At 57.3% G+C, this 16,554-nt stretch overlaps 1 protein-coding gene across 3 annotated transcripts; it reads left to right on the forward strand.

The window, feature by feature from the left end:
* The first annotated feature begins 464 nt into the window (after positions 1-464).
* Positions 465-16,453, forward strand: TPST2 (tyrosylprotein sulfotransferase 2). 3 transcript variants are annotated; one of them, XM_030460893.1, is made up of 8 exons: positions 465-497; positions 1,541-1,631; positions 7,780-7,848; positions 10,508-11,424; positions 12,527-12,725; positions 13,958-14,008; positions 14,468-14,516; positions 15,973-16,453. In XM_030460893.1, the coding sequence occupies exons 4-7, from the start codon at positions 10,508-10,510 to the stop codon at positions 14,495-14,497; spliced, it is 1,197 nt and encodes a 398-aa protein (XP_030316753.1). In that variant the 5' UTR covers positions 465-497; positions 1,541-1,631; positions 7,780-7,848; the 3' UTR covers positions 14,498-14,516; positions 15,973-16,453. The 3 variants fall into 3 exon arrangements, with proteins under 3 accessions (XP_030316753.1, XP_030316752.1, XP_030316754.1); XM_030460892.1 differs by lacking the exon at positions 465-497 and adding an exon at positions 545-673; XM_030460894.1 differs by lacking the exons at positions 465-497; positions 1,541-1,631 and adding an exon at positions 545-673.
* Positions 16,454-16,554: the final 101 nt, after the last annotated feature.

A 16,554-nucleotide genomic window follows, 5' to 3' on the forward strand; every position in this document is an offset into this window, starting at 1 on the left:
AGAAGGGACCCCCCCACACCCCTCTCACAGGGGAGACCCTGGTGAAAGCGGGAGCATGCACGGGAACGGGGGGCACAGGAGGCTCCTCCAGCCTGGCCTCGCACCCATGGACAGCTCAGGGCACCCCGGGAGCCGTCAGACCATGGAGGGGATTCTGGGCTGGACTGTGCAGGACTCCTAGACGGGACCATGGATCGGATCACGGAGGCTCCCGGTGCCGCTGCGGGGTGGGGGGCAGCGGGAGGCCCGGGGATGGTTCCGTACTCAGAGCAGATCTGTGAGCGCCGAGCCCCGGGCGCTAAACGATTAGCGGCAGTAATTGCAGTCAATCGAACCCCACTTGCCTGCCGAGGCGTTTTTCTTCCTCCCCCGGGACGCTCCCCTTCCCTCCCGGGGCGGGACCTTTCCCCGCCCCCTTTGCTAATTAATTACCGCCCGCACTAATCACCCCCCACTCTGCTTGCGGGACCGCCGGTCACGCACCTCGGGACCCCCGGGTGGACCGACACCCTCCTGATCCCCTCCTAGCCCCCCCCTCTCCTTGCAGGTCCCGGTACCGGTACCGCCCGCCCGGCGCACGCGCAGTGGGGCGGCGCGGGGATCCCGTCCCCTCGTGCGCGTGACGTCGCCGCGTCTCGCGCCGCTCCGGGTCGGCGGCGGTACCGGGAGTGGGGTTGGTACCGGGGATGGGGGGGAGTGTGGGGTTCTAGGGGAGGGGGGTGTTGGGGGGGCGGTCGGTAGGGAGAGGCGGGGGTGCGGGTGCGGGTCTGACAGCACCGCTCGGGCCACGGCACCGGAACCGGCGGTGCTGGGTAACGGGCGGGCAGCGCTCGGTGCGCGGTGCGGAGCGGAGGGGGCGCGGGGATGGTTGGGGCGCGGGGGATGTTCGGTGCGGTGCAGGGTGCTCGGTGCGGTGCAGGGGATGCCCGGTGCGGTGCAGGGTGCCCAGCGCACACCGCATCTCTCCGAGCGGGATGCACAAAGCAGTGCGAGCTGCGTGCGGTGCAGAGCAGGGGGTGCTGGGTGCCCAGCGCAGGATGCTCCGTGCACCTTTTCCCCCCCGTTCCCGCCTCCCGGGACGCTCCCCTCTTCCCCGGTCTCCCGGGCACCCTTTGGGAGCTCAGCACCGTGCTGCGCCCTCCCTCCCCCGGGCGGTACCGGGCAGGGCAGTGGTGCGGAGAGCAGGCTGCCGGTCCAGTGGCACTCCCGGGATTGAGCCCTGGGGTGACCTGGCACAGGTGACATAGCTGCCTGTGTCACCGTGGCTTGGGGAAGCGAGTGCTGGGTGCCCACGGGTCTTGCTTAGCGTTGCCATCGACTTTTGGGCTGAAAGGTTCTGGCAGCTGCTGAGTCCGGGGCAGCCACAGGCTCAGCTGGGGGGCTGGGGGGTGCAGGTCCCTGGCCGGGGGGCTGCAGATGGGTTCTCAAGCAGCTGCCTCGGTGCCCTGCAGCCCACCCAGCACACCAGGGCTCTCCCTGCCCACCCCCCTTGTCCCCAGCCCCTCAGTGCAGGGGTCTGACATCCACGCTATTCCTGTAGCAAGCTCAAGTTCCTCGGGTCTCGTGGCCGGAGTCCCAGTTGCCCAGTGCTGCCAGCAACAGGAGCTGGGCCACCATCTTCCATGGCAAGGGTATGGTTTGCGTTGCACGGGCCTTTGCTCTGTCCCTTGCTCTCTTTGCTTGCATGCTGGGTCTGTCCAAAAAAACATCTCACAGCTTGAAACCCTTTCACACGTCTTCCTCTGCAGAGTCAGAGCCCGGCCCCTCCAGCTGCTTGTGCTTAACAGCAGGGCTGTGAGGTTCCCCTTTGCACAGCTGGGTTACCCGGCAAGGCTGAGTGGAGAGATTAACATGATTTGTACTAACAGGTTTCCAAATTTGACGTTGCTTTTCTGGGAATACTGCAGCCTGCTCCTGGGGAGCTTGTCAAGTGCCAACGCAGGTTCAAACGTTTCCTCCAAAAGGGGTTTTGTAATAGTGTGTCTGCTCAAGACTGTGTCTGCTGCAGCTCTGCCCCCTGCCCGGGCCCTGCCTGCCTGTGGCACCCAGCAGGAATCGGTGTTTCTTGCCCCTGGGGAGGGACGAGTGTGCCCCTGAAACTGGGGGGGTGAATTCCAGTGCTGACCTTCATGGCAGCCCCACAGCCTGTGCATGAACCCACAGGGGGACAAATTGTAGGAAGGGGCTGTTAGGGGGTGCAGCCGTGAGTGCCCCCCAGCAGCCTGGTGTTTTGGGCAGGAGTGCTGAGCTTGTTGCATTCCTGCAGATCTCCCCTGTGCCGTGGGGCTCTGCAGGGTGAGGTTTGCTGGGGGGCTCACGATGGGCAAAGCTCGTGGCACTGCCTGCCTGTGGGTTTTACAAACTGTTAGTGATTTCTGTCGCTATTTTAAGGAGATGCAGGTTGCGTTACAGGTACCCTGAACCCTCAGGGGATGGCAGGAGCAGTGGGAAACGCAGTGACTGTTGAGAGCAATTTTGGAGAGAGAAAACAAACACCCAGCAGGTGGTTTTATTTGGCACTGCACAGATGTGTCCTCTGACGAATTTGTGATGCGTTTATAGGAAGTCTCAGCAGAGCCTGTTTTACTTCAGATCTTGCAGCAAGTGCCCAGGCCAGGGAAGCTTCCTGGGTTGTCCTCTGCCTGCTCTTTTTTATACCAGTTTGCAAACTCCTGCAGGAGCCATGCAGCGAGCAGCAGGTCCCCCCGAGCCACCCCGAGCCCTTTGTCCCCTGGCAGGGTCTGCAAACAAGAACCTCCGATAGCAGCAGGGGGTTGCTCAATCTGCAGAGCTCGGAAGTTAAGCAAGCAGCTGGTTCCGAGAGCCCAAACCCAGACCAGGGAATCCACAAGCAGCTACGGCATCCAGGAGCTTCTCCACGGAGAAGGGACCAGAGGCTCCAGAGCTGCTGCTGTGGGCAGGGAGAAGCAGCCGGGGCTGTGGTTTGGTTTTGTTGGGTTGTTTTGTTTTGTTTTGTTTTGTTTCCAGTGCTTCTGTTCCTGTTGGGTGCTGGGGGTGGATCCTGTGGTGGGGGTGACGGTTTCTGGCAGTGACTGTGCCTGGACGTGCTGTGGTAGGGGTTGGGACAGCTCTGCAGACAGGAACCGAGCCCTAAAGCTCCGGGATGTGGTGCTCAGGGTCCTGTGTCTGCCAGGACAGGCACAGAACAGCAGGGAAGGACCCGGTGCCTCTGCTTCCAGCCACGGCTCCATGGGAAGAGCTTCTCCTGGGACAGGGGGTGGTGGCACCTCGGGGGCTGTGCAGGGACATGAGCTCTGTGTGGGTGCTGGGCAGGGCTCTGTGCCCTTCCCCAAACCACTGGCTTTGTGAAAATCCCAAACTTCCCTTGTGGCAGGGGAAATGTTGAGCCCAGCAGGGCTGTGGTGGAGCTCCCAGGGCTGCTCTGTGCTCAGGACCATGTCCTGCAGGGATGAGCAGAGAGGGGGGGGGCAGCAGGGTCTCCCTCCCCTCCCTTCCCTGCCCACATCACCCTCTCCTCAGCCGATGCCTCCTGCTCTGGGGCTGCCTGGTGTTGCTGCATGGGGAAATAAAATATTTTGATTTTGTTTCTCAAGCAAATTTGAGGTTTTGGGGATTTCTCTTGCAGAAGGAACCTTTTGTTTGCAAATCCTGACCTTTGTGTGTGCAGGAATGGAGCCTGGTCAGGCTTACAGTTTGGCACCTGCATTTGGAAAATGGTTTTTTTGGTAGATCCTTAGTATTTTTTTTTTTTAGGTTTTTTTGGTTTTTTTTTTCCCCTCTAACTTTTCCCCCATGGCTCTGACCACCCACATTCAGGTGGGCAACCTTTGCTCAGTGTTGGAAGAGTCACACTGAGTGCAGTGGGTTCATGGGGGCTGCAGGCTCCAGAATCATAGAATCATCATAGAATCATAGAATTGGCTGGGTTGGAAGGGACCTCAGAGATCATCGAGTCCAACCCTTGAACCACCGTTGCGGTTGCTAGACCATGGCACTCAGTGCCACATCCAGTCTTTTTTTAAATATCTCCAGGGACGGAGAATCCACCACTTCCCTGGGCAGCCCATTCCAATGTCTGATCACTCTTTCCGTAAAGAAATTCTTTCTAATATCTAACCTAAACTTCCCCTGGCACAACTTAAGTCCATGCCCTCTTGTCTTGTTGAAAGTCGTTTGGTAAAAGAGCCCAACCCCCCCCTGGCTCCATCCTCCTTTCAGGGAGTTGTAGACAGCAATGAGGTCTCCCCTGAGCCGCCTCTTCTTTAGGCTGAACAACTCCAGTTCTCTCAGCCTCTCCTCGTAGGGTCTATGCTCGAGTCCCTTCACCAGCCTGGTTGCCCTCCTTTGGACCTGCTCCAGGACCTCGATATCCTTCCTGAACTGGGGGGCCCAGAACTGGACACAGTACTCCAGGTGTGGCCTCACGAGGGCTGAGTACAGGGGCAGAATCACTTCCTTGGACCTGCTGGCAATGCTGTTCCGGATACAGGCCAGGATGCCATTGGCTTTCTTGGCCACCTGGGCACACTGCTGGCTCCTCTGGGCCTGGGGTGGGGGCTGGAGGGACCCTGGTTGGAGGAGCAGGGGAACAGCTCTCTGCTTCCCAGATCCCCTCGTCCAGCCCTGTGGGGCAGCGGGGTGATGGGGACACTGGTCAGTGTTTGTCTGGGTGTCACCATCCCTGCAGTGGCACCCGTGATGGCTTTGCCTTTGTCATTCCCCCCCCCCCATCCCCGAGGCAGCGACTGCAGAGTAATTAAGCAAAGGTAAAGCTCTGTGAATTGGAGCTGTGGGTTGATTAAAAGTCAGATGCATCCATCCCTCTGCAGGGCTCCTGTCCCATTTCAGCACCGATTCTTCCAAAGTAGGGAGCCCATCTCCCGGGGGTGGTGGGCAGGGTGGCTGTGCCAGGTCACTGGGGTGGGTGCCTCCATCACTGCCAGCAGCTCCCACTTGGGGTGTTTCATAATTAATAAGGCAGTTTGAGACAAAGGCTGCTGCCTGACGGGGAGGTTGGCAGAAGTGGCTGCTGTGGTTTCCATCAGAGGATGATAAAATGCCAGTGCTGTGCTTGGGAGGAGAGGCAGGAGGAGCCAAGCTGCTGTCAGCTGGTGGGGTTTTTATTATTTCAGGAGTGCTGAAGTGTTGAGCAGGGGATAATTAAATGTTTTTTCTAATCCTAACAGCCTTAAGGCGATAAGCAAACAGTATGTTTGTTCTGTGAAATGCCTTGTTGAGTCTTTGTTGCTGTGGTTTGGAAGCAGGCTGTGCCATGCAGCCCAGGACAGGCTCTCTGAGGATGCTCTGCATGGCTCAGGAGCCCACCTGGATGGCTCTTCTGAGCAAGAAAGCTGCCTTTGAAAAGGATGTGCCCTGTCTTAATCCTCAGGGCATCAAACTCTGCTGGTTATCTCCCAAGGTAGAGAATTAAATTCCTCTGTGTCCTCCCCTACCACAGGAAGGGTTCATGTCTGGGGGAGAAATGTTCTTTAGAGAGCCCCACTCATCCCTGGGGTGATCCCAGCAGCAGTGTCAGGGTGTCCCACGGCTGTCCTAGAGGTGACCTGAGCTGGTTGTGTGCTGAGGTGCAGCCTTCAACACTCTCCTCATGGGCTGGGTGCTAAGGTGTCTGCTGGGACACTCTTTTGCCTTTTTTTTTCTTTTTTTCCCAGTTTTATTTGGAATGGATGATGTTGGCAGTGCAAATGCAAAGCACAGTGCTGGTTGTTTTGCTCGGGGATTTTCAGAGGGGCACTAACCCAGAAATGCTCCAAAATCCACGTATTTATAATGGGATTGGCTTCTGGTTCCTGTAGATACGCCAGGGTTTGTGGCCTGCAAAGCAAAAGCAAGCACAAGCTGCTGTGCTGGTGATGTTTCTGTTCTCACCACTTGATGGCCTGAAAGCAACTTACTGTTTGATTGGTTGGGGTTTTTCTGAGTGCTGCAGGTTCTGTCCAGCAGGTTCATTCCATGCAGGTGAAGTTGGGCTCCTCTCACTGCCTGGAGCCCCTGGTTGTGCAGCTGGGGGTGGGCAGGGGGTTCAGGGCAGGGTGGGCTCTGCTCCCCCAAGGCTGCCCAGCCCCCTGGGATCAATCCAGGCATCTCCTGGGTTGTGCAACAGGGCTGGGGATGCTGTGGGGCCAACCTCAGCACCCATCCCTCCTGCTTCCCCAGGGCTGCTCGTGGACCTCTTGAGGACTCTCTTTAAAAAAAATGGTTTTTCAGCTTTTGTTTGGGATGCTTTGAAGCTGAGCTAGAGCACTCCCCCATATGTTGTGTGCCAGCAGCTCCTCACCCTCAGCCCCCTGGACCTTCCCATTTTTCCTCTCCTGGGACTGGTTTGATCCCTCCCTGCTGATGCTCCTCAGGGCTGAGCATCTCTGTCCTGCTCTGGGGATGCCCTGGCCTCCTGGGGTGTTGTGAAATGCCACCAGGTGTCACCCAGGAGATGACAGCACGTCTGGACAAGTCCCCACGGTGGTTGCTGTGTTTATTGTTTGCTGTGTGTGAATTAACTGCAACGTAGCAATTAAGTGATTAAGTTCTGCTGAACTGTAAAGATGGGAGCCAGATAAGTTAGGATCTGTACTGCTGACTACAGCTCCTGCTGCTGCCCTGCCACAAAGACATCTGCACTTCCTCATCCTTTTTACTGAGCACCAAGGATTTGAGATAAAGTTTTCCAGACCACACCTAAGTCTCTTGGGGAAGTCACAGTTAACAGCAGTCATCTCTGGGAATGGCTTCAAGAAAGAGGGAGGGGGGGAAAAAAGAGGCATTTTTTGATGATAACTGAGCTTCTTGTGGAGATTGGTGTAGTTGTTTGTTTGTAGCACTTTGCTGCTTCAGCTGGAATGGAGCTGGATTGTTGGTTCATCACTGGAGGTGGTGCTGGGCTCCCTGGCTCTTGGCAGAGATGCTCTCAGCTGTGGGCAGTGGAGGAGGATGAGGAGGCCACAGGGGGTTGGTGCTGGTGGGAGGCATCAGGAAGGAAATCTGCAAGTGTGTGTTTGTGTGTCTATGTGTGTGTGTGTCTGTCTGTGTGTGTCTGTGTGTCTGTCTGTCTGTGTCTGTGTGTCTGTCATGGGCAGGGCAGTGCTGGAGCTGTTTCCTGAGCAGGTTGTGTCTGGGCTGGGCTCGGGGCTCTGCCACATCCCAACCCAAAACCCCCTGTTCAGGGGGGGCCATCAGAGCAGGGTGCAGCAGGAAGCCTGGCAGGGAAGGGGGGGGATGTGTCTGCTGAGGATAAGTTCTCACGGAGCTGCTGCTGCTGGGTGGAGTTTCCCTCTGGTTTCTAAGGAGCTCTGGAGTGAGTGGAGGGGCTGCGTGACGTTTGGTGGCAGGAGAGGAGGAGACTCTCGGGTGGCTGGAATAACAATTAGTGTCCATGCTTGAAATGTTCTCAAAAACATCCTCTGAGGCCATGGTGCATTGAGGGGGAGCTGGCTGCAGGAAGGCCCCCCCGGCACTGGTGAGCAATGGCCACGTGCCATGCTGGGACTGTTGTCCCCAGGGTCTGACACATCCTGGCTGCTCCTGTCCCCCTGCAGCTTCGTGTCCTCAAACAGCAGCTGCCTTTCTGCATCCCTCTCTTTCTCCTCCTGCCTCAGCCCTGCAAATGCTGCCGGGGTGGTGCTGAGTCTCTGACCATGAGCTGGGACCCCCTTGCCCTGGGCTGGGAGGAGGCTGTGGGCAGGGGGAGGTGGTGAGGAGGGGAGCATCACTCCTCCCTGCAGCCACAGATCTGTGCCATAAATAAACACCAGTGACACTGCTGCTTTTTTTCCCCGTTAGGTCTTTTGGTGGCCACCTGCATCCCAGCATGAAGCTCAGCCAGCAGCAAAATGAACTCACTGGGGGAAGGTAAGCACCCCCCCTGGCAGTGCCAGAGCAGCCCCTTCCCCTGGGATGCTGGGTCTGGGCTGCTGGATATTTACCTGCTGGTGCACACTGTCCCTGCCACCCCCTGAATGCTGTGCTGGCTCTGCAAGGAGTGGTTCAAGCTGTGTGTGTACTCCTGGCTGATCAGCAGGCAAAGCACAGAAGGACCTCATGTCCTTGTTTGTCACTGCTCTGCTGTCCCTTCCCCCCCAGCTCCTGGGGACAGCCCCAGGCTGGGGGTCAGAGTCTGTCACTGTCTGCAGTGTCCCAGCTGCACTCAGGGCTCCAGCCTGGGGTCACCTCCTGGCACTGGGGCTCCCCATGGCTTTCCAGTCCCCTCTTGGATGTCCCAGGGGAGCCCTGGGAGTCAGCGTGGGCACCCACAGAGCTGGGAGGCTGGGTCTGATCAGACAGCCCTGACACCCCCTCTGCCAGGGGGGTTCCACCAGCTATCTGCTGGGGAGGGAATTATCCATCCCCCTGCTCCCACAGACAGACAGACCCTGCACATTTTGGGGGGGACTTCCGAGTGGGAGGGTTTGCACAGAAGAGATGGAAGGGAAGTGGTGGGATGGATTGCAGTTCCTGAGCATAGCTCAGCCCTCCTGGGTACAGGGGGGATCCCCCCCAAAGAGCTGGGTGGGCAGGAGAAGGGACGGTGCTGCCACCCCCTTCTGCACACAGCAAAAGGAGTCAGTCCCTTGTTCCTCTCCAAACAGAGCTTCTGGGGTTATCCTGGTGGGAAACCCTGGGAATTGTTTTTCCAGGGAACAGAGCACCTCTGTGCCTCCTTCCCAAGCTGCAGAGCTTTCCTGCTAATTACCCTGTCTTGGTCTGCATTGCCCTAATTATTCCAGTTGGCCTTAAATCCTGACTGCTCTGGCTCCCAAGCACTGAACTGGGTCTTGTGGCATTTGCAGTTCTTCTTCGGGTGAACAATTGAGTATATTTACATGAGTGGAGCAGATGAAGGTAGCAGGGAGGAGCAGATGAGTGCTTGCCTTTGTCATGGGTCTGACTCTTCCTTTGGTCTTACTTCAGTGCTGCAGAAATGCCTGGGCTGTTTTTTAAATGGTTAGGATCTTTTTGTTTGCTTTTTGGTTTTGCTTGGATTGTTGGGGGTTTTTTTGTTGTTGTTGTTTTTGTTTCGGGGTTTTTTGTGTTGTTTTTTTGTGTGTGTGTGTGTTTTGTTTTGGGGTTTTTTTTGGGTTTTTTTGTTCTGTTTTGCTCTGATTTACCTCTTAGCCAGCAGCCCAGCATCTGTGCCTGTTTATAGCACTTGAGGCTGGGTGAAGCCTGGCACGTGTTAAGCAGGGAGCTGAGGAGCCCCAGAGATCCCCGTGGTGGTCAGGGGGTTGTGGTGCTGGACTGGGGCAGGCAGAGAAGGGGCAGAAACCCCCTGAGCAGAGCGGGTGGGTGGGCAGGGGAAGGGAGCAAGTCCTGGGGCTCCAGGAGGTGCTGGGTGCTGGGCTGGGTCCCCTGCCTGCTCCCCACCACCAAGGGCTTCAGAGAGGCTGCTGCTAAAGCTGTTATTTCGTGGAGAGCTGAGAGGAGAAAACGTTTTTTTCTGTTGCTGGAGGAGTTCTTTGGACTGTCAAGTGAAACAAAACGTGTGGACATCCCGTTCCTTCCACACCATTCAGCTCCCACCCCAGCCACAGAGTCACAAAGAACTTGAAATCCCTGGGTGAGCCCGGGCAGGATTGCAAAACCTGGGTTCCCAGCTGAAGGGGAGGGTGTGTGGAGCAGTGCCAGCTGCTCAGGAGCCTTCCCGGGCAGGATGCAGAGCAGGGATCCTGCAGAACACACGGGCTGCCTGCTCCCTGCAGGCACAGAACCCAAAATGTCTCAGTGCCTGAGGAAGTCTGCATGGATTTGTGTGTAAGGTCAGTGCCTCAGGAGGGGGATCCAGTTAGCCTGGAGGGGGGGGTAATTTCTCCAAGTGTTTCAGTCTAGTGGGGAGCTGTTTAATTTTGTATTATTAATTATGGTCTCCTGGCTCAGACCCTTCAGATCTGCACCTGATGCTTTCCTTTTGCTCTTCCTTCAGCTTTCCCCTTCCCCTCTGGCTGCACATGGGAACTGAAGAAGCCACAGGGCTTCTGGCTGGAGAAGTGAATCATAGAATCATAGAATCATAGAATCATAGAATCATAGAATCATAGAATCATAGAATCATAGAATCAGCCGGGTTGCAAAGGACCTCTGAGATCATCAGTCCACCCCTTGGTCCAGGGGTTGAAGTGATGAGGTGGTGGTGAGCTGAGCTCAGATGCAGAAGGCAAGGGAACTGCAGGGAGGGTTTGGCCTTCACCTGCGAGGGAACAGACTCTATTATTATAGAGATTTTATTTTATTTTATTTTATTTTATTTTTAAGGACTGGGTATGTGGTGCTCCTCCTCTCTGAATTGTTCTTGGAGCTTTTCTCCAGCTGCAAACCTGTGTTTCTGGGTGCACAGGCAGCCCAGAGATAATCTCTTTGGGTGTGCTCCAGACAGACGTCAATTAACTCCTGGGGAGCAGGAGCTGGGAGCTGCTGCTGGGTGCGGGAGCTGATAAATCCCGGGATGGTGTCAGCGTGCTGAAGACAGAGCCTGGCAGGATGCCGGGGTGCCCTGACCGTGCCGTGTCTCTTGCAGATGCCCCTTGGGTTGGAGGTTTGCAGTCTGAAAGCTGAAGCGTGGTCAGCGTCCCATCAGGAGGAGGAGGAGGAGGGGAGGATGAGGGTGACCACGAGGAGGGTGCTGCTGGCGGTGGGCGCCGTGGTGGCCCTGACGGTGACTCTGCAGCTGGGCCAGCAGGTCCTGGAGTGCCAGCAGGTTCTGAGCCAGAGGAGGCAGGCGCTGATGAGACCCGAGCAGGAGGAGCTGGTGCTGAGGGACTCCCGGCAGGTCGAGTACCGCTACAGCAAGGAGATGCCCCTGATCTTCATCGGGGGGGTCCCGCGCAGCGGCACGACGCTGATGAGGGCCATGCTGGACGCCCACCCCGAGGTGCGGTGCGGCGAGGAGACGCGGGTGATCCCCAGGGTGCTGGCCATGAGGCAGGCGTGGGCCAGGTCCGGGCGGGAGAAGATGCGTCTGGACGAGGCGGGGGTGACGGAGGCGGTGCTGGACGCGGCCATGCAAGCCTTCATCCTGGAGGTGATCGCCAAGCACGGCGAGCCCGCCCGGTTCCTCTGCAACAAGGACCCCTTCACCCTCAAGTCCTCCGTCTACCTCTCCAGGATCTTCCCCAACTCCAAGTTCCTCCTGATGGTGCGGGACGGCCGGGCCTCCGTCCACTCCATGATCACCCGCAAGGTGACCATCGCGGGCTTCGACCTCAGCAGCTACCGGGACTGCCTGGCCAAGTGGAACAAGGCCATCGAGGTGATGTACGCGCAGTGCATGGAGGTCGGGCCCTCCCGATGCCTCCCCGTCTACTACGAGCAGCTGGTGCTGCACCCCGAGCCCTCCCTGCGCGCCATCTCCCACTTCCTGGGCATCTCCTGGAGCGAGGCCGTGCTGCACCACGAGGAGCTCATCGGGAAGCCCGGGGGGGTCTCGCTCTCCAAGTGAGTGGCTGCCCCAGGGATGGGGGTTCACAGAATCACTGAGTGTTTAGGTTGGAACAGGCTCCAAGCTCATCCAGCCCAACCTGTGCCCAACACCAACTCCTAAACCTGTCCCTAAGGATCAGCTCCAAACGTCCCCCAGGGACGGTGACTCCCCCTGGGCCATCCCAATGCCTGACACCCCCTCAGTGACAAAATATTCCCCAACATCAGCCTAACCCTCCCTTGGCACAGTTTCCATCCCTTCCCTGTGCTCCAACAGCACCAGTGTTAAACACCAGGCTGGCAGCAAAGCCTTGGGACTTTTTTCCTTTTTTTTGTTTCCTTTTTTTCTTTTTTTTTTTTTTTAAATTGCTTGGAACCAGAAGTGCTGAGGTACTGCCAGGCTGTTGTGACTCCTGTTCTTACCTCTGCTGTCAGAGCAGCTCCACAGAATGTTTATCAATATGGTGATAGGCACAGTGTGAATATAGATACAGATACAAATCTAAATATATAACTATAAATATAACTATAAATATAACTATAAATCTGTTGTGCCCAGCAGAGCAGTTTCTCAGGAGAGGAGTTTAGGATCAGGTAACTCTTTTACTCATCTCTTAACACTTGCAGAAGAGTTTTGCTCCCTGATTTGAGAACTGCATGCTCTGAAACCTGAGCTCATCCCAGCCTCTTTTTCTCCACCTGTCCTCAGACACCTCCTTGCCACAATTAACTCTGCTGCTAACGAGTGCAGCAGTTCTTGCCAGGTTTGGTGCTGGTGTTGCAGAATCCCAGGCATTCTGCTGGTTGGAGGCACACCCAGCACTCCCTGCTCTGCCTCTGCCAGGGCTGTTCCCCTCCTCTCACCTCCTGCTCCTCTCCCATCCCTTCAGTTCCCAAAAGGAGGTTTCAGTCCCTGCTGGAAGGGCACCAGACAAGCAGCCCCCCCTGCCTGCCTGGGGCACCCATTTCTCTGGGGCTTTCAGCACCATTTGCTCAGAGTAAATTTTTCCAAGTTTACCTAAAGAGAAGCAGAATTTTTTTTAGATTTTCAGTGCTGTTTTCAGGATCTTGTGTTTGCCTTTTTGATTTGTTTTTGTTTTGTTTTTTCCCCCCCTAGGATAGAAAGATCAACAGACCAGGTGATCAAGCCAGTGAACCTGGAAGCATTATCCAAATGGACGGGGCACATCCCTGGGGATGTGCTGCAGGACATGGCCCAGATTGCACCCATGCTGGCCAGGCTGGGATATGACCCCCACGCCAACCCCCCCAACTATGGCCACCCCGACCCCTGGGTTGTCAACAACACACACAGAGTGAGTGACACTGCCTGGGGAGGGGGTCCCGACCTGGGCATGGGGGTCCTGACCTGGGGGATAGTGGTCCCGACCTGGGCGTGGGGGTCCTGACCTGGGGGAAGGGGGTCCTGACCTGGGGAAGGGGGTCCTGATGTGGGTGTGGGGGTCCTGACCTGGGGATGGGGGTCCCTGAGCCCACTGGGGGTCCCTGAGCCTGAAGAGGCTGCTGAAACAACCCTGAGCAGGGGAGGAACCAAACCTTCCCTCCCTCCCTTTCTGGAGAGGGGAAGCTGCAGCACTGCTGGGTGCTGAGGATGGAGCCAGGGTGGTTCCCTGGGGTGCTGTGGTGGGGTTGGTTCCTTCTGCTTGTCCCTCCCTGGTCCTGCTGGGGTTGCTGGTGATGCAGAGGGATGTCCTTGGGGTGCTGGCACACTGGGCTGACCCCCAGAGAGCTGCAGGTTCTGCTGTGGTTCTGGAGAGCCCAGCAGGAGTGGGGCTCCTCAGGTGTTTGGGCAGAACCAGGTTTTTTGGGTGTTTTGTTTTTTTTTTTATTGCAGAGTATTGAGTCGTGTCCCTGGGGCAGGACTGGAAGGAAAGACTTTGAAACCCCCTCACTACACAGAGGGAATTCCTCCTGCTCTGGGGTGCAGCCTGCCCAGCCCTGCACGTGGTGGTGGCCTGGGACAAAATGTCCTTTGTCACGGGGTGGGAGCTGGGGAATGGCTGTGGCTGGAACCAGTCACCATGTGCAGGTGATGGGCAGGCAGCAGCACTGAGCCCAGGGCTTGGGAAAACAGAAAGCTCCCCTGGCTCCAAGTGCTCTGCTCTCCCCCAGCCCCTCTGTGCTCCCCCTGCTTGCTGGGGAGCTGCAGGGCACGGGGGTGAGCTGGGGCTCTGGGGTCTGACAGGGACCTCTCAGTCCTTTTGGGATGAGTTTGGAGAACTGACACGATGGTAAAGACCAAAAGAGTCCCAGAGAGAAGTGGAGGTGCTGGCTCCCTGCCCCAGCAGGATGTCACCCAGCCCCTGCCTTTGCTTGCACTCGGGGAGGAGGGAACCCCCTGGGACCCCCTTGGAGCCCCCCTGGGATCCCCTTGGACCCCCTCCTGCCTGTTCCCCAGGGTGCACAGCACCCATCAGGGTGTTCCTGCTGGCTCAGGACGTGGGAGGCAGCTGAGGAGGAGGTGGATTTTCTGCTGTCAGCACAGCCACCACCCCAGGGCCTCACTCCCACTTTCTTTTCTCCTCAGGTTTTAAAGGGGGATTACAAAACTCCTGCCAACCTGAAAGGTCATCTGCAGGTGAGAGCCCGATGGGTGTTTCGGGGCTTTGTCCTTTGGGGTTCATCCTTCTGGGGGCACTTCCAGGCTGCAGGACACATCCCTGCTCCTGCCTGGATCCCTGGGGTGTCCCTGTCCCCCCTCCACACTTTGAGGTCCCTCCATCCCGTGCTCCTCAGCCCCTGCTCCTTCATCCCTGCTCTGCTCCTCTCTGTGTTTAGGAGTTCTGTGTTCCCTACCAGAACCACTCTGGGTCCTGGAGCCACTTTCCACCTTGCTCTTTGCTCCAAAACTCTGTTTTTTTGCTGCTGGTGGCTCCTGGGGGGGCACCAGGGCTGAGTGAGAGGAGGAGGTGTCAGCAGCAGCTCCTGATCCCCTCTGTGTCCTCAGCGTTTCCCTCCCGTGCTGCTGGGAACACACTGGGGATGTTTGGGACTGGCAGGGGGTGGCTCCTGATCCTTCTCTTTGGGGTTATTCCAGGTGACCCAGAACACCTCATCTGCTCACTGAGAAGATTAATGATTTCCAGGTAAGGTTTTGTGCTTCCTTTTGGGACTTTTTGGGGCGAATCTTCCCCTCCCTGCTCCAGGTTTAGGACCTTGCCTGTGGGGTTTGGTTTATCCAGGCTCTGTCCTCAGGCCAGGGATCCCCTGGGGGTTGCTGTGGGATTTCAGAACAAGGCTGCTCCCTGAGGGGGTTTGTCAGAAATCCTTTTTCCTGAGCTCTGCAGGTGGGATTGGGGCAGAAAAATGGGAATCAGCTGCTGGGGAGAATCCTGAGGGGATGGGGAGAGGGGCAGGGGAGCTGAGCAGCCCCAGGACCCCGTGGGGAGGGGATGGAGCTGTGTCTGGGATCCCAGGGAAAGGGGATGGAGCTGCCCCTCCTGTGTCTGGGATCCCATAGGAAGGGGATGGAGCTGTCCCTGCTGTGTCTGGGATCCTGTAGTAAGGGGATGGAGCTGTGTTTGGGATCCTGTAGGAAGGGATGGAGCTGTCCCTGCTGTGTCCAGGATCCCAGGGGAAGGGATGGAGCTGCCCCTCCTGTGTCTGGGATCCCAGGGGAAGGGATGGAGCTGTCCCTGCTGTGTCTGGGATCCTGTGGGAAGGGGATGGAGCTGTCCCTGCTGTGTTTGGGATCCTGTAGGAAGGGATGGAGCTGTGTTTGGGATCCTGTAGGAAGGGATGGAGCTGTCCCTGCTGTGTTTGGGATCCCAGGGGAAGGGATGGAGCTGCCCCTCCTGTGTCTGGGATCCCAGGGGAAGGGATGGAGCTGCCCCTGCTGTGTCTGGGATCCTGTAGGAAGGGATGGAGCTGTCCCTGCTGTGTTTGGGATCCTGTAGTAAGGGGATGGAGCTGTGTTTGGGATCCTGTAGGAAGGGATGGAGCTGTCCCTGCTGTGTTTGGGATCCCATAGGAAGGGGATGGAGCTGTGTTTGGGATCCTGTAGGAAGGGATGGAGCTGTCCCTGCTGTGTTTGGGATCCTATAGGAGGGGATGGAGCTGTCCCTGCTGTGTTTGGGATCCTATAGGAGGGGATGGAGCTGTCCCTGCTGCTCCCACCTGGGAAAGCCAAAGCTGCTGCCCCAGGGACTGCTCCAGACCCCGCTGTGAGCTCGGGTGTTTTCCCGTCTCTTTTAGGGATAAAACCCCCACCCTGGGATAAACCACGCTGGGGTCTTGCTGGAAAAAAAAATGGGATTTGTCACCTTGAGGAAAAAGGGCCCTTTGTACCCTGGGTGTTGTGACAAAGCTGGGTGTTGTGGTAGGGGGAAAAAAAACCCAAAAACTAACCAGAAACAAAGGGAAAAAATAGAAATGAAAAAAAAAAAAAAAAAAAGAAAAAAGAACAGGGAAAAAAAAATTTTAAAAAAGGGAAAAAACAAACAAAAACCCCAAAAAACCCAAACAACCCCCAAATCCCCCCGAATCCCCCCAGCCCCTCTCCTGTCCCTAACCCCGCCGGGTCTCTCCCCTCCTCTCCTCCAGATCGCTGCGATTTCTCCTTGTCCGGCTCTAGGGAGCAGCAGCGCCGTGGGAATCGGATATCCAAGCATATTGCTTGCCCAGGACTGTCGCCGGGAATCGCCTCTGTCGCCGGGAATCGCCTCTGTCGCCGGGAATCGCCTCTGTCGCCGGGAATCGCCTCTATCGCCGGGAATCGCCTCTATCGCCGTCCCGGACTCTTCGCGTTCCTCCCCAACCCTCCCCTCGCCCCTTTCCCCCCTCTCGGGGCCGTCTGTGGAGGCTCCTCCCGGGGGGACGGGCGGAGGCGATGCCCGAGCCCCGCGCAGGTTCCATCAGTCGCGGTTCCATGTCGCGATAGCGCCGCTGTCGCGGGGCTGTCGCGGCTTCATAATGCGAGTGACTGCCCCCTGCCCCGCACTGTGACTTCCAGAGGCTATTGCAGAGTTAATATATGAGCCCCCGCCTCGCGCACCATTAAAATATTGTTTAATTAAACCCGGAGGTCAGTAACTCATCCCAACCATAGAGCTCAGCCAGCCCGCCGCGCCCTCCTGTGGCCGCTCTGCCCGCCGCTTAGCGCTTCCGTCTCTGTGGTGCTGCGTC

The sequence above is a fragment of the Calypte anna genome, chromosome 15 (genome assembly GCF_003957555.1).
Source record: "Calypte anna isolate BGI_N300 chromosome 15, bCalAnn1_v1.p, whole genome shotgun sequence".
Classification (NCBI taxonomy): Eukaryota; Metazoa; Chordata; class Aves; order Apodiformes; family Trochilidae; genus Calypte; species Calypte anna.